This window comes from Melopsittacus undulatus, chromosome 12 (assembly GCF_012275295.1).
Source record: "Melopsittacus undulatus isolate bMelUnd1 chromosome 12, bMelUnd1.mat.Z, whole genome shotgun sequence".
NCBI lineage: Eukaryota > Metazoa > Chordata > Aves > Psittaciformes > Psittaculidae > Melopsittacus > Melopsittacus undulatus.
Genome location: NC_047538.1, coordinates 13,399,650 through 13,419,661, shown reverse-complemented (window position 1 = coordinate 13,419,661; position 20,012 = coordinate 13,399,650). Strand labels below are relative to the sequence as shown.

At 50.1% G+C, this 20,012-nt stretch overlaps 2 protein-coding genes across 2 annotated transcripts; both read left to right on the top strand.

The window, feature by feature from the left end:
* The first annotated feature begins 920 nt into the window (after window positions 1-920).
* Window positions 921-5,472, top strand: LOC101873680 (glutathione S-transferase theta-1-like). Its single transcript, XM_005147771.4, has 5 exons — window positions 921-1,108; window positions 3,533-3,620; window positions 3,887-4,037; window positions 4,577-4,753; window positions 5,230-5,472. Exons 1-5 carry the CDS (start codon window positions 997-999, stop codon window positions 5,428-5,430), a joined length of 729 nt encoding a protein of 242 aa, XP_005147828.2. The 5' UTR covers window positions 921-996; the 3' UTR covers window positions 5,431-5,472.
* A 3,828-nt stretch (window positions 5,473-9,300) lies between these two features.
* Window positions 9,301-18,523, top strand: LOC101873846 (glutathione S-transferase theta-1). The gene is made up of 6 exons (XM_034068293.1): window positions 9,301-9,430; window positions 9,510-9,566; window positions 13,510-13,597; window positions 14,712-14,862; window positions 16,974-17,150; window positions 18,102-18,523. Exons 1-6 carry the CDS (start codon window positions 9,319-9,321, stop codon window positions 18,300-18,302), a joined length of 786 nt encoding a protein of 261 aa, XP_033924184.1. The 5' UTR covers window positions 9,301-9,318; the 3' UTR covers window positions 18,303-18,523.
* Window positions 18,524-20,012: the final 1,489 nt, after the last annotated feature.

Here is a 20,012-nt window from a genome sequence, read left to right as displayed (position 1 = left end):
CAAGGATGGAGGCAGTGGTGAAAGGGTTTTTTTGTGCCTTTCTTGCAGTTTTCTTGCCTGCATTCTTTCCTTCACCATTCAGTACTAACCGTAGCAGCAGGTATTAGTGAGTGTTGGACTGGTGTTAATGCAGACTGACATATCTGATGTCTAAAATGAATACGCATACTGGAGTCAGCTGGTATCACCACAAGCCCTAACTCCGTATTTGACACATGCCGCTGGTATTTTTAGCTGCTCCTGGCAGAAGGCTTGCAGCTACCACATAGCTGCAGCCTGCAACTACCCTGCAAGGCCTTCAGTAGGAAACAACGAGGCTCTGACTTACTATCTTGTGAAATAAAATGAATGTATGCCGGCATTGGCTGGTTTATGGCATTGGACTGAAGTGGAGGGCTGGGAATCTTGAAGGATGGGTGTCAGAAAGGGTGGTTGTATCCTCTACAGGAGCAACATGGGCTGTTTTGTAGCAGTGAAGTTGTGTGTCTGTGCTGTGTGGCTGCTTTCTCGAGTGGTTTCGGCAGAGCACAGGGGTCTCAGGGAGCATCAGAATAGCAGAAGCATAAGGGCCTCTTAAGCAAGAGCTGTGAGTTCCATGTGCAAAACGAGGTTGTCCCGGCTCTCGTGCACTTACACGGCCTCAGCCCAGCTTCGCTATCGCAGCAGTTCAGGGCAGTGTTAGAACAAGCCCAGCTCAAGGGTGACTCAGCAGAACCTGATCGGAGCTGCCTTGAGGCAGAGCCATCGCCCCTGCCCTGTGGCACTGCGGGCACAGCCCCGGGCCGTGACGCTCCGAGAGGCGGCCCTTGGTTGAAGGCCCGGGTCCGGGCGGGAGCCCCGCTGGGGGCTGCGCTCCGCCCCTGCGGGAGGGACCGGGCTGCCCCGCCCCGGCCGGGAGCACTGGGCTGGCGGGACGGGACGGGACGGGACGGGACGGGCGGCAGCAGAGCTAACACCAGCACTAGGAGTAGGACCAGGACTGGGATCAGGCTCAGGATGGGGCTGGAGCTGTACCTGGATCTGCTCTCGCAGCCCTGCCGAGCGCTCTACATCTTCGCTCGCAGCAACAACATCCCCTTCGAGTTCAAGCAGGTGGAGCTGATCAAGGGTGAGCAGGGCTGGGGTGTCCCAGTCCCGGGGTTGTGGGACCCGGCTCCCCAGAGCTGCGCTGTGGGTGGGACCTGGGGGCTCATTCTTGCCCCTTGGTGCTATGGAGGGAGCCTCTGCAACAAGCACAGCCCTGCAGAGGTGCCTGGTGTTGTGGTGTCTTTGAAATCGGCCCCACCCCATCAGAAAATGGGTCTCCAAAAGCCTGACCGCTTTTCTGAGGAGGGCTCTGGGTCTGAGGCCATTCCCCATCCAGGTGGGAAACAGCAGAAGCAGCAGAGATGGGATGTGCACATGCGGGTGAGCACAGCCCAGGTGGGCGATGCTCCCTGGTTCAACTGCTTCAGAGAACTTCGCACTCTGGTGAGCAGCAGCGGCTGCTGCTGAGCAGCTTTTGTCCTCTGGGCAGGGGCTGGCAGCCCCTGGGGAAGGGTCCTCATGCTCAGAGCTCGCAGGTGGCTCCCCATGTGCTGTAGGGCAGGACAGGCTGACACCCCTCCGGGTGTTCGTTGGGTCAAGCTGTTTGTAGTCATCTTGTTTTGAGGGGGTTGAGGACAGGCTTGCAGAGACAGTGAAGGCAGCAGAGCAAGACCATGCAGCTGCCAACAGCCTGAATGCTGAGAAATGGAGAGGAGAAGGTGGTTTAGTTTGTATGAAAACCAACTGATCGTTGGTAGGAGCCTGCCCAAGAGGTATCATGTATTTTCACCAAAGGATGCCCAAAGATCAGTATCTTCTTTGTAACTGAAGCCTATAAAAGCGATCTCTCAACCTTTCTAGAGCTCCTGGATTTGAAACGAAGGTAATGTATCGGGCATAAAAATACCTCAGTAACTGATGCTTAAACCTAACGAAAGATGAGAAAGCTCCTGGGGCAGAAGTTGATAAAAGAACAAAAGAACCTCCAGTTTGTGACTGAAAGAAACCTCAAGCCTGCTGTTGTTCAGCGTCTGGGCGTTCCCCTGCACTCCTGATCCCCTGTGCATTGATTGCACATGAACTGCAGCTTTCCTCCCACCCATCCTGCCAGAAAACACGTTATTAGTGTTTGTAGCTGGGGGCAGGCTCATTTGGTGTCCTTCCCCTTCTTCCCCAGTACATGAACTTGTGGTGGGACACTGGTGCAGAGGAAATGAGACTGGCAGGCAAGCAAGGAGAATGGAACAACTGAAACACTGAGACTAGAACTGAGAGGAAGGAAAATTGAAAGCTCTGTGTCCCATGGCATCAGTGCTTGCTTTTGGTCAATGGATTTGAGGTGGGTAATTTGGCTTACAGGAATGCTAAAGGCACATCCTTGAGGTGAGGGAACATGCTCAGGCTGGAGCCAGTGGGTTAAATGTGTCCCCCCCAGAAGGTCTCAAGGAAATGGGGAGCAAGAGCAAGAGCAGACAGAAATGGTGACACTGGAGGGAAACCTGAGGACCTGGAATGGGCACACCTCATGGAGGAAGTCGCAGTGGCTTTGTGAAAGGGGGTGGTGAAGACAGACTGTGAGCCAAGTGACGGGAACAGTCACACATCTGATTTCCCAGTACTGGCTTCGGGAGCATCTCTCCTGGCACAGATCCTCAGGTGACTCACACAGCAGGACGTGGCACAGGGTCAGATGTTAGAGAAGCTTGAATACAGAGGTACACACATGTGATTGAAGCCAGCAGCAGGAAAAGGCTGGCAAGAACGAGTCACATAAAACAAGGCTCCTGGGAAAGGGTTTAAATGTAATGGAGCACACTGAGACCTCAAACAAAGCACCTCCTCCTGCCAGGTTCACTCTGCCTACCTTCTGGGCTGTATCTACAAGATAGCTTAAAAGCAAACTCAAATCCATATGTGCTCTGATAAAGGATATGCAAAAGTCAGAGAGCTGATCAATAGATCTGTAATGAAGTACCCGTGGCTTTATATGGAATCATAGACATTCATTCTCATCTCAGGACTAAAAATCGAGTTGAATATAAATTACATTTATATATTCTTTTATAAATCACGTTTACTGGAAAAAAAACCCTACCCAAACAACAAAACCAGCTGCTTTCTCACTGACCTTGTGGTTCACATTTCTGATGCCAAGTTCCCTTTCCTCACCGGTGCTTGGTGTTTGCACTGGGTTTGCATGGGACAGGTACCTCCAGGCACAAATGCAGAGCTGACAAGTGCTGTTGGTATGAAAGGACTTTTAACCGTTCTGACCCTTGTTGAGAGGTGGTTCTGGGGCACAGGCAATAAGCAGGTAAGCTGATATCACAGGGCCCACTCCCTATTCACCCTGCAGCACTTTCTGATTGCTTTTAAACTTGAACAGGATTGTGTTTGTGCAATCAAAACCAGGAACTTGAAGCCCGATGGTGTCCATGGACTCCTCAGGTGTTTGCACACAGGTCTTGAGCATCATTGTCAAGTAAGATCTCATTTCCCTCCTCAGGGGAGCACAAGACAGAGGAGTTCCAGAAGGTGAACCTGCTGATGAAGGTGCCTGCCATGAGGGATGGTTCTTTCACCTTAGCAGAGAGGTGAGGTTCAAATAAGCTCAACCCCTTACTGCACTGCTGTTTACCCTGGTGCTTAGATTCTGCCAGTGCACTGTGTGTTCGCTGGTCAAGCCAGCACAAGCTCGTGCTGTGCCCCACTAACACTTGTGTGTGCTGCACTTGTACCTGACTCGGATCAGGTTTGCATTGCTGCTGGTCCAGCAGTACACAACCTGGGGAGGGAAGAAAGGAGGAAGTGTTTTAAACCTGCATTATCAGCTCATGGCTGTGTCTTGCTCACTGGGCAGCATCGCAATCCTCCTGTACATGGTCCGGAAATTCAAGACTCCTGATCACTGGTACCCATCTGACCTGCAGAAAAGGGCTAGGGTTGATGAGTACCTGTCATGGCAGCACGTCAACATCCGTGGGAAGGGGAGCAAGGTGTTCTTAATGAAGGTAAGACATTATATACTGAAACCTGAGGGCTGTGGGTGCAATGCCCTTCTGTGCGCAGGGCCCTTTGGAGCAAATACACAAGCCAGGTGGCAGGAACAAAACCAGATCTTGAACTGACTTGGCTGCTCAGCTGAGCCTAACTGAAGTGGCTCAAATCCTTCTTGGTGCAGCCACAGCTCTGTGAGGTGCAGAGCAAACCTGTGCTGGGTGAGCAGCTGTCCCCAGGCACAGCTCACTGCCTGCTGCCCAGCATCATGGAAAGAACAAAGCTCACATTGGAAAACAAGAGGCAGTTGCTTGCATATGATGCAGCCTTCCCTTGAGAGGAGACTCGTGGCTGAGATTTCAGACTTTCTAGGGAGGGGAGCAGGACAGGCAGGAAGAGATGGCAGACATTAATGTTAACCTGATGGAGGAGATCGGTGGTACCAGTTATCCTAGTGCGTGGCTGGTGAGGGGTCCTCAAGTGGCAGTGAGGGGGTGTGGGTGAGGTTTGTAGGGAAACCTGTGAAGAGCAGCTCGTTTCTCCTCTCTGCCAGGTGCTGCTGCCCCTCCTCACAGGCCAGCCGCTGCCTCCAGAGAAACTGGAAGGTGCCACTGAAGAGCTGAACGTTGTCCTGAAGCAGTTCGAGGACAAGTTCTTGCAGGACAAGCCCTTCATTGCAGGCAGCGAGATCTCCCTGGCGGACCTCATAGCACTGGTGGAGCTCATGCAGGTGAGCACCAACCCCAGCACTGCTGGCTGTGTACAATGGGCTGTGGGCAGGTCAGGCACCACCACCTCTTTAACGGCAGATCTTTCTCTCTGCAGTTAGCTCTTTAGTGGAGTTAAACCTTGTTCCTTTTAAACTTTGACCATAATTTTCCAGGGAACATCTGCTTTGACAGGACAGGGCTCTCTGTGGAAGTATGGACAGGATTCCCCACAAACTAACCAGGAGAAGTACAGGTATTTGAAAGAGACCTGTTAACCTCTGCTCCACATTAGGCAGTTCCTGGGTTAGCTCTTTCACTGCGTGCCCCTGGGACAGCAGCTGCTGCAGATGACACCTCTTGCTTCCTATGAGCTAAGAACCAGAACTGAGCGTCACCCACTGCTGCCCTGAGCCACAAGCATCTCGCTTCATTCCGGTCCCATCCCTGTCAGTGGCTGTTTGACTCACTCCCAGGTTCTCTTGCTGTCTCTCTGCAGCCTGTGTGCTCTGGCTACGAGCTCTTTGAGGAGAGGCCGAAGTTGGCAGCGTGGCGCAGGCGGGTGGAAGAGGCGGTGGGGAAGCAGCTCTTCCAGGAAGCACACGAAAAGATCTTGAATGCCAAGAACTTGACCGCTGATAAGATTGCACCTGAACTGATGGAGAATTTCAAGCACCAGCTCCTAAAGCAGACAACCTGAATTAGGGGGTTATGCTCTCAGTAAAAGGTATTGTTCAGTGCAGACTTATTGTAGTATTTCAGCATTTCTAAACAATCATACAGAAACACCATTCCACGCAATGCATTTCAGTCACAGCCTTCCTGCAGCTTCAAACAGCTCAGGCTGCAGTGAACTTTATCCTCTTGACTGCTGCAGGCTTTTCTTTCAGGGTCCAGCACCACTGAACGTGCTTGAGGACAGAGGCAATTCAGTCTGCTGGGAGCTGGGGCCAGTCAGAACTGCCCTTTCCATTCCTGCCTTGAGTTTTCCAGGCCACAGCACCATAGAAAGGGCAAAATTTTCCTGGGGCTGTGGCAGAACAGACCTGTCTGAAACAAGAAAAATAATTGTAGAAAATGGCTTTCACTTTGCCACAGGCTCTGCTGCAGGATTTTTGCTCTTTGAAAGAGGCAGGTCAAGACCTGGCCTTTGATGGGGACCCTGCCAGAGGTCCTGGAGCCACCAGAGACTGCTGTGTCACCCATGGCAGCAAAGGGACTCAGCACCTCGGCTGTGCAGGTACCCAAGCAAGGCCTCCAGCTTCTGGGAATGATGGGGTTAGTCTTGTAAATAGAGCTGCTCCACCACAGACTCCTGCAGTGCCTTACAAAGAACAGCCTGCACAGCTGAGGGAAGCTGCTTTTCCAGGTGAAGCTGCTGCCGAGCACAGTCCCCTCTGCAAACCATACCAAGTGCTCTGTCCTTTCCCCACAGAGGCTTTGTCACCCCAATAGATGCCATCTAAGCCAGGCTCTCTCCACTGATGAGTGCTGCTGAGGCTGCGCCAGCACTGGTGGCAGAGGGAGCTGTGCTGGCCTGCCCCAGGGTGAGCGGGGTGCCCAGTACAGGAGCTGAGTCAAGCTCCTATCCAGTCAGGTTCTCAGTGAGGTTGATGGTTACACTTGCCACTTGTGATCAGGACTGGGGAGGAAGTGTCCACTGGGTCATCCTCCACACCTGGGCAGCCTCTCACCTTTGTGTGTTCCTTTGTACCCTTCTGCCTTCCTGTCCTCCTGTCCCCGTGACCTTCCATTTCCAGGTATGAGCCATGAGGGTTCCAGCTTGCAGAGCTGGGGCTTGTTTTCCTCCTTGATAAGCTCTGGTTGTACCTGGAAGTCCCTTGGTCTCTGCTGGCTGGTTACACCATCCACAGAGGTGGCTGCATACTACGCTGGGTGCGAGATGTCAGTCTTCTCAATGCAAGCCTGTGTGGCTGCTTTAGCAGCTGTAGGCAGGCATTACAAGCTGGGGCTCACGGTGCCTGTTTACGTTGTACTTTCAACCACCACTTCCTCTGTAACTGCAGCTTACTGCAGCCACCAGCTGGGCTGCTGCACCACTGGAATAACAGCGGTCCTTCCTCTCTGCCTCAGCCAAGCTGAAGCCCCGCTGCACTCTGCTGTTGGCACGTTTGTGCTTTGCTGGACCAGATTCCTGGCCTCTAGCTTTTCCCATTCTTGTTGAGAGCAAACTTCCTGCCAGCAGAATGAATGCCTCCTACAGCTGTGCGGGTAGAAGCAGAGAAATAATCTGAGCCTAAGTCACTGAGTGCCAATCGTGGCAAACCTCAAACTGGGCTTGGTAGCAGAACCTTTCTTGATAAACATCTCCCTCCAGAATCTTGAGAGAGCTGCTGTGCGTGCAAACGCACTGCATGAGCCAAAGCACATAAAATGCCTTTTTTCCTGCTCTATGACATTTGTAGCACAGGAGCTCCACTCAAGAGGTTGAGCCAATTTTCTGCTTGATTAATAAGGCACAAGTTCTGTAAACATCACCCACTGTCTGCTCTTGCAAGGACAGCTGCTATGAACACCAAGCTGGAACCACATTCTGAACTCATTGTCTGGTGCTTCCCTGCTGCCAGTGCCCCAGAGGATAAACACACCTTGCTCCAGTGCGGTCATGGTGACAGGAGGGGATCTTAAACTGCCTCTCCTGTGGTGTTCCCTGTCTGCTCCAAGCCCACCTGAGCTGTAGGTTCACCCTCCTGATGAAGCTGTGTGCAGTGACTGGTGCCATTTTGGGCCCTGCTGTGCACGCAGGACAAAGCATCCCCAGATTAACTCTGTGGATGACAATAGAATTGTACACAAATCTGCCTTGCTGCCTTTTTCACTCTAAATCATGAAGCTAAAGCATCTTGTCCTTTGCCTCTTGCCAACCCTCCACCTCCTTCATTGTATTCATTTGTGTCATTTGATCTTGGCTGTTTCCAGCCCCTATAGACTGGAAGCCCCAAGAGCTCCCTGCCAAACCCCAATGAGCTGTCCAAGAGTTTTGCCTTGCCTCAGTGCAGTGTTTGTTTGGTGTCCACTCCCTTTCACTTGAATATGGAGAGTCATCAACTTAAAGTGCTGTTCTGATTCAATTGCTTCAGTTCTGGCCAGGAGCTCTTTGGAAATAGGTGAGAGTCTGTACTTTCTAGAATAAAATGAAGCTGGGATACACAAAATGGGAGGAATGTTTAAAAAACAGATATGAAGTCTGTGACCTTTTCTAAATGATTAAAATAAACTGCAAAAGTTACTGTATTGTTTCCTGTGTCCCTGAGGGGTACACAGCCCCTCTGCTCTTCTGGCCAAGGAACTCTTATCACACAGTTCTGAATCCAAGCAATGACCCTGAAAATGGGTGTGTGGTGCAGCAGGTCTAGTACTTCATGTCGAGACACAGCTTGTTCTCCAGGCTCTGGCTGACTGAACACTCTAACACAGTAAACCCTGTTCCTAAGGAGACCTCAGAACTGAAGTCTTGGCCAAATGGAATCAAAGGAAGCACCTGAAAGTGTTTATTTGTAACGTACCAGTCAACAGACTCCAGGCTCAGTATCCCAGCCTTTTCACCACCCTTTCTAACGATGCTCTAAAAGAGCAGCTGATCCCCCAGTTCCCTCTCTGCGAGGTTCCTGGGGCTCTTTCCAAGGCTTTGAGCCTGACGCACCAGCTCTCTGGCACAGCGCTGATAACAAGGTGTCAGCTGAGCCGAGGCGGGTTTGACTGGGGGTGACTTTGCTCTGAGTCTTTCAGCCACTCTATCCTTCAGAGCCCCCGATGTCCCTGTGCTCAACCACTGTCACCTTCCGCAGGTCACACAGCTCTGAAGTGCCGTGGGCTCTGTGGAGGGGGTTGAATTCAGTCTGTGCTGCTTTAGTTCTCATCTGTTTATGTGGAAATCTGCAATGGTAAATACCTGGCAGAGAGGAAAGTCACTTCACTGCCAGTGTGCAGGGTGATGCCCACAGAGACGTCCTTCAGGCATCACTTTGCAGCACTGGGCAGAGACCATGTGCCCAAGGAATTATCTTCTGAACTGGAAACCATGCTGAGATCTAGGGAGTGAGATGAATGCTGGCTTAGAGGGTGTTGCACAAGGGCCCTGCTTGCAGTGTGACACATCCCCACAGCACCACGTTAGAAAACAAGCATTTACCCTGCTGTGAGAGCTGTGGTGGGATGCTGTGGGTGAGAATGGGCTCATGACCCCTGTGGCATTAGCCAAGGCTGGGGAGGGGAATGACAGCCCCTCTCCCTCAGTGCTTAGCACCAACCTCTCCTTTGAGGCTGGTGACCTACCATCACTTGTAAGTTACCATTACTCCTGTTACCCTCTCCTGAAGCACACAGCCCCAGCTCTAGGCTGCCCAATGCCGTGGGCACGAGGAACCCTGTGCGTGTCCCGTGCTCCTGCCGTGCCTCGCTGATGCTGCCCCAGCCGGGAGCACTCTCCTGGGCTCCTCGCACCCGCGGCCCCCAGGGCACAGCCCCGGAGGGCGCCTCCCCCCGCCTGCCCATGGGGGGCGGCCTCGGGCGGCGGTGACAGAGCCGCTGCCGCCTCCCCGCGGGCCGGGCCGGGCCGGGCGGCAGGATGGGGCTGGAGCTGTACCTGGACCTGCTCTCGCAGCCCTGCCGCTCCATCTACATCTTCGCCCGCAGCAACAACATCCCCTTCGAGTTCAAGCAGGTGGAGCTCTTCAAAGGTGGGCCGGGCACGGGGCCGGGGCGGGCTGCAGTGCACCGGGGGCCGCAGCTCAGGGCCCCTCTCTTGGCTCTTGGCAGACTCGGTGCTGGGGAAGAAGCCGGCGGCGGGGAGCGGCTCGGAGCAGCCCCATGCAGGTGAGGGGAGTGGAGGGAGGGAAGAATCGGGCTCCCCCTGGGTGTCCGTCCTGCTCCCGGCCCGCGGGGAGAGCCTGTACCCGGCGCCGGATCGCGATCGCCGGGAGCGGTCCGGGCTGAGCCCCGGGACTCTGGGCTCCCGACACCTCGGTCAGGAGCGCCCAGCGCTGCGGTCCGGGTGGCGCAGACCGCCGGGGGGGGGGATGGTGAGGTTTTGCTCCCACGGCCCCGTAGCTCCTCCGCGTGAGGAGCAGAAGCTCCTGGAAAGCCCCTCGGCCCCGGCTGAGCTGCGGCTCCTCGGGGAGCTGAGGAGATGTCGAGCCTGGGACCGCTCCATGGGGAAGCTCGCTCCGGTCCCCATAAGCAGCGATGCGGGGGCCCTGTCCCTGCTGAGGAGATGTCAGCCTTGTTTGGGAGGCTCGGTTTGAGCCGAAGGTGGAAGCGCTGGAGCCCTGGGAGGCAGGAAAATGCTGGAGCTCGTGGAAGCCGGAGATCACCCACAAAAGAGAGGGATGCGGATGTGCAGAGCTCAGGGGATAAGCTCAGATAACCTGCGGTCTCACCTTGGTGCCTCAAGCAGGGACCCAGCTTACCTGGGGAGGGTGAAACAGGCCAAGCCTGCCCAGACTGGGAGCTCTGCTTGGCCGGCTGGGAGGGGAGGCACGGTCCGGCTCCTCAGGTGAACTGAGGGATTCTAAACGCACGCTCTCCGGAGGGGCTTGAATTGAAGGGTCTGAGCACGGAGCTCATTCCCAGAGCAGCCTCATGGCTGTGCTGCATCTATTTTTGTGGATCCCCAAGGAATGTTCCTCCAGCCATTTCTAGCCAATTAATCACAGTGGCAGCCAAGGAGGAGCGCTCTGGGAACGGTGTCCTCGAGAGGAGCACTCAGCTGTTCGGACTTGTCCAACTGTGTGACTATTGCACACTTACCCACTGCACTTTGTCAATCACTACTCTTTTGCCCAAGGCAAGTCATAGTACTTGGAAAACCTTGGTGGAGGAGACGATTAGGCAAGGACATGATTGGCACATAGTTTGTTTTGGTTGTTCCTTTTTCCCTTTCTACTTCTGTAAAACCTTGTCCACTGCTCTTTTTACCCACCAGTCTCCTTCCCTGCACTATGACTTACACTTAAGAATTCTTCTTGTGTGCAGCCTGCCCTGCCTTCTGACAGTGTATGCTTATTAAAGTTGCTCCTCAAAGCCCAGCAATACACAGTGTGTGCATATATATATATGTACGTAGATCTCCTCGGGGGACATCAGGAAATTACACCAGATCCAAGTGATGTTAAACAGCATCCTAAGTGGGGTCAACATCATAGGGATGACAAACATGGGTCAGTCACTTCATACCACTAAACAGAAGGGCTGGCTCTGGATGCTCTGCTAAATAGCAAATACAAATTGGTCTCAGTCGGTCAAATGAAGCAACCTGGAGTTATTGTTCAAACCACGGCTTTTATCAGTTTGCAGCTCAGTCACCCACAGGTCTTTTATGTCTCTACACAAAGACCCTGTATGATACAAAGCAAACAAGGTGCCATTGCTGGTCTGTGTTGCAGTCTAACAGACACTGACCTACTGCCCAACCCACTGTAACAACATGAGGCCCATCAGGGGGCTGATATGTTCAGTATTCCTGCTAGGACTGCACAACAAGACCAGGCTGAAATCTGATTCAGGCTGCCTTCACCCACTGCTTACATCTCATCCTTGTCTCTTGGCTACCTTGGGGTAATAAACACAGCAGAACAACCAGCCAGCAGGGTCTGAGAGCTGACTGCTCACTAGCTGTGGGCATCAGTGACCTGCCACATTCTGCTGCATGTTTCCAAGGACCACTTGAACTTACAGACCTCACCAGAGCTGGGTGCATGATGGCCACTGGCCTGCTTTTAAGCAGAGGACCAAGCACAGGGCCAAGCACCCTCCCAGAGCAGCTCCTTGCCTGATAGCAGGATTACATGAACCTGCCTCCCTGTTTGTATCACATAAACCATGGGTGCAAGGCACCTTGTTCTTCTTTGCCTACTGGCTTGATTCTGGGGGTTTGCTTTATCTATTTTTAGTGTTTGAGTTTCTCAGTTATTAGACTTAACTTGCACTTTCTGTCTGGCTCTTATTCTTAAGAAACCATTTCTTCCCACCTCTCCTGACAGCTCTGCCTGGTTCTGCTGTGCACATGGAACCTCCTACGCAGCTAAGCTGGATGGAGGCCACCATCACCACAGGTAGCCAGAGGCATTTCCCAGTGAGATGGAGTACACGGGTTTGAATCCCTTCAGACAGCAGAGGGATGTGAACCTTGGTCTCCAATGAAGCTGCTTACACTGGAATTATAAAAAGCATTTCTCAAAGAAGAAACAAGTAGAGGGGAGTCAGCTAGAAAGGAGAACAGGGTGGTGATGTTGGCTGGGCTTGAGTTGTCTCATTAAATGAAATCAATATTGGGAAAGCAGTGTGTAATGCAGCAACCTTCCTTTCTCCCACCCCTTCCTAAAGCTGGCTGCAAATAAACTTGATAGTCCAAAGGCTGGTTTTGTTTTATGGAGACAATTCCCTGCTGCACGTTTGTCCAGTAAAGCAGATGCTGATGCTGCCTCCTGAATGGGGGCAGAGAGTTCTTGGGGCTGCACATCACTGCCTGTCAGTTGATGGCCCTTAGTTTTGTTTTGAACAAAGAGGTGTTTGTAGAAGACCTCCTGCTGCCCAGGCTGATTCCATCAGGATTTGCACTGTAGATGTGATGTCTCCTTCTAGGGAGCGCTTCAAACAAGCAAACCAAACAAACTCCTCACACCTTTTCTTAGGTGTTCCTGGACTTCTGTACAATTCCCTGGCATCTAACTACTGTCAAGTCCAGTGTCTGCAGCAGGAAACAAAACCTGATGAGGCAATCAGCTGTTAATGCCTCCAAGGGACTGTGGATGGTGTCTTCCTCCTGTGTTTCCCTGATGGAGGCAGGTTGACCTGCAGTGAGGAGTAACAGAGAGCTAGGAGTAATGCAGGGCAGAGGTGTCTGAGCTCCCCTGCCCCTAGCCAGTGCCCACTGGGGCCGAGTGAGTTACTTCACGAGTTGTATTGCTGGCATTCATGTTTTATCTCATGCCAGCAAAAACTCCAGGAATATCCTCAACAGTGTCTGCTGAGGGATCAGCTCTGCTGACAGCATTTACTTTCTTTGTAGATGCTCAATTCCCTCTGCTCTTTAGAGGCAAACAAACAGGAAGAAGATTTTGCTTGTGTGCCATTAGCCAGCTGAGTTGTCTGATTAATGAGCCACTGCAGTGATCTCTGTGGGCACAAGGGCTTTTCAGTTGCTCTCCATCCCAACTCCATCCCAGCTGGAGTCAATCACAAACTACAGGAAAATTACTTTGTTTTGGTGCTGCCTGTGGGAACAGGAGCAGGAGCTGCAACCATCTGCCCTTGTTAGGATGCTCTGCATGCAAACCCAGCCTTTCCAGACTCGGCTTCCTTGGCAAAAACTATGTGTTTTGTAGGTGCTCAGCGGTCTTCATCCTAACTTCTGCCTTTCTCCTCCCTGTCTCTAAAGCTGTAGGGTACTGTTCAAGTCAGCTGTTCCCGGTCATCTGCAGTGGTGTTTTCCACATCAGTACCTTCATTCTGGTATCTTAATGCCTCTCACGGAGTGATTCTTTTTTCAAGAAGTTTTGTGAGTCAAGCAGCAGAATTCCTGTATGGGAATGTGAACTACTCCATGCCATGTGCCTGGCCTGAGCCGACTGCCCTCTGCAGACAGATTTTACACTGACTGCCCAATTGCATTACCTTTTAATTGTGAAATTTGACCGTATCAGAAAACGTCAGTTTTCCACATCAGAAAACACAGTTCACTGACTGAGAGTTGGCTACAGGCATTTCCTTTATCATTCACTAGCAGATACACTTCTAACCTCTGACTTTGTGCTCGTAGGGTCATCCAATAGTGAAGGAGCTGGCAAAGTCAGCCTCTTGAAGAAGGTACCAGCACTAAAGGATGGAGACTTCACCCTAGCAGAATGGTAAGAACTCAGTCCTTAGACCTCTTTGGTTACCAGTAACCTGTGCAGCATTTAGGAGACATCATTCCTGCTGAATGGTTATGGATCACAGATGAACATGCTGGTTATTTTCAATAGGATAACCTCATTTGCTCTGTTTCCGTTTTCCATCTGAGTTATGTTTCAGAATGCAAACAAACCAGCTGACTTCACTTCTTGGTCTTACCCTGAATGCACTCACCTCAAAACAGGACTATAAACATACCTGGGAAATGTTTACAGCTTATAAAAATGCCTTTTACCCTGGGAAAAAAAAAATCCTATTTATCTGAATTAGTCACAGTGGCCAAGTAAACCGAGACAAAAATTAGGGTTTACATTGTAAGGTTCATGTGGAGACTGCTTAATGGTATCAATACTGAAATAATGGAACTACAGCAGTATCAGCATAGCAGCAGGATCTGCATCTTCATTTTGTCAGCACAAGATTTTCTGTGGCATCTCTCTCGTAGCAACAGCCTACAGACTGCTGCAGGTGACCGGAGTATTTTTCCATATGATTTCTCATGCCACTTAACGAAAGTACAAACATCTGGATACACAAGCAAAGGTTCTGTAGGCTTTCTTTGCTGGGACTTCCATTGATTTCACTGGAAGCTGCAGATTAGAGACAGATCTGATAAAAAGGCATCATAACCCATTAGAGCCTCATTTCATACACAGGCATACAAATAACGCACAGGCCACAGAGAGATGGGTGAGAACAGTTGGGGAACAAGTGGGATCAGCAGTGGGGATGGATGATTATCGAGGTTTATTGTTTGCTCACCTCAGCACTATCTGGCAGTGCTCTGCACCATGGAACAGGGCTGTGATTTTCCAGCAGGTTGAAGTTTTCATGGGAACTAAGGTGATGAGTTAAGGTGATTAAGGGCATTCATGGGAACTAAGGGCTGCCTGATATCCATGCGAACTAGATGCTTATCTGTGGTCCCTAGACCCCATCAGAAATCCTGACCTTAATGTTTTTTAGTGGAAGAAGCAAGTTCAGAAGGGGCAGGAGAGGGAGCTTAGGTGAAGGCATTCTGCATTGTAACTCCCTGCCCTTTCTTGTCTCTTGTTACTGTCTGAGCAGCACCGCCATTCTGCTGTATCTGAGTCGAAAGTACAACACACCCGACCATTGGTACCCATCAGACATACAGAAACGGGCCCAGGTAGATGAATACCTCTCGTGGCATCAGGCTAACATCCGGGCTAATGCTCCTAAGACCATGTGGATCAAGGTAAAGAGGGAATGTTAAAATGTGAGTAAAGCCCTGGTTTCCTGGCAGAATATTGAGCATTTGGACAGTCCCAATTCGGAGAGAGTTCATCATGCTGAAACAGCAAACCTAGGCCATTCCTAGCTGAGAAGGGCTGTCAGAGAGGGAGCTGTGCCCAATTGCTCAACATCAGGATCTGGCAAAAGCAGCGTCAGCCATTCTGTGACAGGTCTGGTACAGAAGGTCTCAAAGCCCAACAGACTTCCATCGCCTGGATTTGCAAACAAATATGTAACAGATTGGGTATTGCCTCCAAGGGCCTCTCCCTCCCTGCACAGCTGTGCAGAGTGTGCACATAGGCAGAAGATTTGCTTCTCTGGCGAGCATGTGCTCAGCTTCTGGGAGCAGCCAGGTTGTGTTCTTCATACAAGTCCCAGCAGCCCCATCTGGGTGGAAATCCAGAAGGAGCCTTCTTCTTCCAGCACACTTGGGTACTGCTCTGAGATAGAAATAGAACAGAGACAGAGAGAGAATGGCAATATCTCTTTATTCGGTGTGGTCAGATGAATCTACACTTAGGCAAAGTCAGAAGAATCACCCTGAGGCAGAAATCACTCAGTGTCAGATGATGTTGCTGGGCATTTATTTCCAGCCACCTCACCAGGCAGTTAATGCAACTACCCTTGGAGAGACCCGGGTGCACATACAGCCCTTCCAGTGCAGCTGTGGTATGGAATTTCAGGTGAAACCACGGTTGTCAGTAAACAGGTAAAAACTTCACTATTCCTGGGTAAAGTTTGCCCTTGTTTGTGCCTAACAAAATGTATCAGGACTAGCCTCTTGATTTATTGACACTTGAATTTTTGGCTAGAGAGCACAGAGGAGCAATTCAAATATGAGTCAGATTCATACAAGAAGCAGTTTCTTCCAGTCTTTGCAGGCTGCTATTGGGAAACAGAAGGAAATCCAACCAGTTGCTGTTGCTGATTAGATAACCAGCTACAGAAAAGATCCTCAGAATAATGAAACATACAAAGCCACCATGTAACAGAAGGCATATTAGGTAAACATGAGAGAAGATGGACTGCTCTGAGATACAGAAAAGGAAGAAGATGCTGTTTCAAGCAATTATATATAGAAATCCCTTCATGCCTAATTGGAATCACTCAGAAAGAGAGCTGGCCATGAATTTTCTGGTGAAATAGATTCCACATGTATTTGGCAAAAATCCTGTCTTGGATTAAGCAATCCCAACTTGAACTGTTGAAAATACCAGCAGTAAGTAGAAATAGAGTCCACTCCCGCCAGTGGAAATCTGTATTCATTCTTCTTCTCTAAATAAGCTATGTTTCTTTAGGTGTGGTAGGTGGAGGCACATTGCTGTTAAACACTGCAGGCTCCAATGGTGTGTGCACCTCTGCAAAGGGTGGAAAATCTCATGGAAAGGCAACCACCCCCTGTGCTAGCAAGCCTGTGCAATGACCACCCTTTGCACAACTGCTCTGGAAAAACTTGGAGTGGTTTAAAGAATGATGCCTGGGAGGCCACAGAGGGGCTAGTGTAAAAATGGTGCTCACCCATTCCCAGCCTCGCTGGCTGCTGTCACGCAGGGGAAGCTATTTCCTGCATAGCCAGCCAGTGCTGATGCACTCCAGTGCCTCCTACGCTCCCCACCACAGCCACCACCGTGCTCTCCTTCCCATCACCCTGCCTTCAGCACCCAGCCAAACAACAGGGTGGGTACAGGGTGGGCTGGCGTGCAGGCAGCCTGCTGAAACACAGGACACAGCAGAGCCGGCTATGGCAGAGATGTGTCTTCCCTGCAGCTGTTGCTCATTTGTGACCCATACAGGTGGAGTGGGAGGGCACAACTGCCAGGAACAAAACTGGTTTTGTTCTGCATATTGCTGCCCATTAGCTGAGGTTATTGTCACAGCAGATCAGCTGCTTAGGACTGCTTGTGTGCTTTCTGTCCATGAGCTACTCACACGTGCAGCAGCCCATGAAGCTCTAGCATCATCCCATCCTGCAGCTCACTGACCATGGTGAGCTCATGGGGTGTAACTTAAGTGATCACCATCAGATCCATCAGAAAATGGCTGGCTGTACTCTTCAATACCTTGCCTCCTCAGGTGCTGATTCCCCTCTTCACAGGGCAGCCACTGCCCTCTGAGAAACTCCAGGAGGTTATGGAGGGGCTTTCTGCTTCCCTAAAGCAATTTGAGGAGAGGTTTCTGCAGAACAAGGCTTTTATCATCGGGAGTGAGATCTCTCTGGCAGATCTCGTGGCCGTGGTGGAGCTGATGCAGGTGAGTGCTGGAGTGTGGTGAGGAAGGCTGAGCGCAGTAGGAAACAGATGCTGCCGGGCAGGGAGGGATGCAGCATGTGAACAGAGGAGTGAGGGCATATCTCAACACAGATAAGACAATGAGGAGAATATGGGAGTGGGTTCGGAAAACTAGTTTAAAAAAAGAGAGAGAGAGAAAACAAAGCTGGTTGCAATAGGTCTCTCCTGTTTCTCTCCTCTAACAATACTTCTTCATCCTTTATCCTGATTTTCACCCTCCAGAGAAGGAGGTGAAAAACAATAGCGAACAGGTCTGATGAAATAAGAAAATGATATAGCCCTATTCTACTTCAGATGGTACTTGCCCATGTGACACTTGGAAGATGCAAAACTGATTCTCAGAGACAGGCAATCAAGTCTGTTACAAACTGGGTGTTCTCTGCCAGACCAGCAGGGCCTGATTCCTTCTGTGTCCCAAAGACTGAACAAAGTCCCAAAGACACTTCTGCTTCTCTGCAGCTTTGTGTTTCAGAGGGCGGCACAGGCAGAGAGGAGAAGTGAGGCAGATGATGTCAGCTAAAACATAAGTTCAGTCAAATACTTCATGTTTTGTGCTGGGGTCTTGCTCTATAATACAGCACTCCCTAAGGCAAACTGTGCAGCCGGCCCTGGGACTGTCAGCCCACCACTGCTGTAGCTGGAAATCACTCACAATAAGTGGCAGGCATCTCTGCTGCTTGTAACAGCTGTTCTGGAACTCAAGAATTTACTTGTAAATGCCCTTTAAAACACAGGCTAGCTCCTCTGTTGTCCACATAGACACACCCAGCCAAAGAATTCCCTCCTAGTGCTCCGCTACAGGCTCCTGTGGATTTTTTCCCCTACCTGTACCTGCAGGCACACTTTGGATGCCTGTGGTCTTGGTGAAGTGACAGCCCAGCCCTTCACTGTTGCTCTCTCCCCATTTCTGCAGCCTGTGGGAGTTGGTTGTGACATCTTTGAAGACAGACCTCGGCTGATGGAGTGGCGCAGGCGGGTGGAGGATGCTGTGGGGAAAGAGCTTTTCCTTCAAGCCCATGAGATGATCTTCAATATCAAAGAACTGAGCAACATTCAAATTCATCCACAGCTGAAGGAGCATCTGGCACCTGTGTTGATGAAGATATTGAAATGAATTAACCTATCTTACCATTTTTCATGCCCCTTTTGTTTTAACTGCTTCTCTGGCCCCCAGTTCTATATGTAACTGGAAAGAGCATTGTAATTCTAACACAGAAACTGCAGAGTGTTTCTCCCCCCCACCAGACCTTTCCTGTATCTTTGTGCATGGAAGCTGGGGAAGGCTTAAGACCTGAAACATTAAATTCATCCAGAAGGCTGAGGCCCTACGGGTCACTTAATGTGTGCATCTGGGTTTTATTTCAGCGTCACTCTTCTCAGAGATGGTAGTGACACGAATGGTATTTCCTGACAAAAACTGAGCCAGCCTGCAAACTGGGAACACTGGGGAACTGCATAGGATGGGGATCATTGTTTTCATGTGACTTCAACATTTGCAGCTCCTTCTCAAGTGGCAAGCACTGCAGGCGTGTCTGATCCTCACCTTCCTTCCCAGCAACAGACAGCACAAAACTACAGGAGGTCACAAAGTGAAAAAATACATTGAATACATTTTATTTTATTTTATTTTATTTTATTTTATTTTATTTTATTTTATTTTATTTTATTTTATTTTATTTTATTTTATTTTATTTTATATTTTGTATTTTATTTTCTGTTTCTCACTGCTGAGGCCTCTTGCTTGCCTCTCCATGCACACCCCAGCCTTCCATTTGCCTTTAGGTTCCTGTAAGAAGTTTCCTCATTGACAGCTGTGCATCTTCCCAAAGCTTTGGTTATGCCACTGCTCCCCATTTCTGGAAGCCCAGGTTTCTGTGCTGCTTGGTCTGCCTGTATGCATGATAGGGGCTTTTCTGGGAGATCCATGCAGTAAAGACCAAGCCACTTGAAAAAGCTGATGGTGGCCACAGCCTTTGTTTAATCACCTGACTAAAATACTCTTGCTATTATATAGGGAATACAATGAGAGGATGACAGTGATTGTCTGGAAGATAATATAATAGCAAGCAGATTGTTTTTGTCTGTGGTAAGGCTGCAATAGCAATCCACATTTCTCCCAGAAAATGCAGAGGGGGAGGAAATCTAGACATGGTTTTCTGAGACTGTTTTGGATGGAAGTTTACCAAGTAAGTAAGTCACCCTGCGCAGCTGAGGGAATAAGAGGTTTTGTGGCATTGAGCAACAGACACCTCACAATAAAAGGACAGAGAGTTGTTTTGGAGCTTTGGGGCTCTTGGCAAATACAGAACCCTTCTGTGCTGCGGTACAATTTATGAGGTAAAACTGAGGATCCAAACATTTCTAGTTGGGTTTTCTTTTTGGTTGAAAATAGCAAACCATAAAGGATGCAGTAACTGATGGAATACATATCTCTGCGTATTTCCATTCATAAGTACTTGCTGCTCTTGAACCTTACCCTGAAACCCTTGCCTAAGAACTCTTCCTGCAGAGAACAGGACAAAATGAGTAAATAACCCAGGAATTGCTTCTCTCACTAATCAAATAACTCGTTTTCTCTCCAGTACCACCATGTATTGGCTAGTGACATTTCTGCTGGTAAGCTCTATAAAACCTGATGTGTTCTGGTGATGTTTTTCTTTTTCTCTAATGTTTCAGTTCTAGATACTACAGATTTAGTCCATTGCCTAGGGAGATCTTTAAATTCCCTGTCTGAAAAGAGAATCCCATTACATATTGCAGCTTCCATAAGCAGGAAATTTTGTCTTATGATTGTGTTCTCTATAAAGACAAGAGACCTGACTAA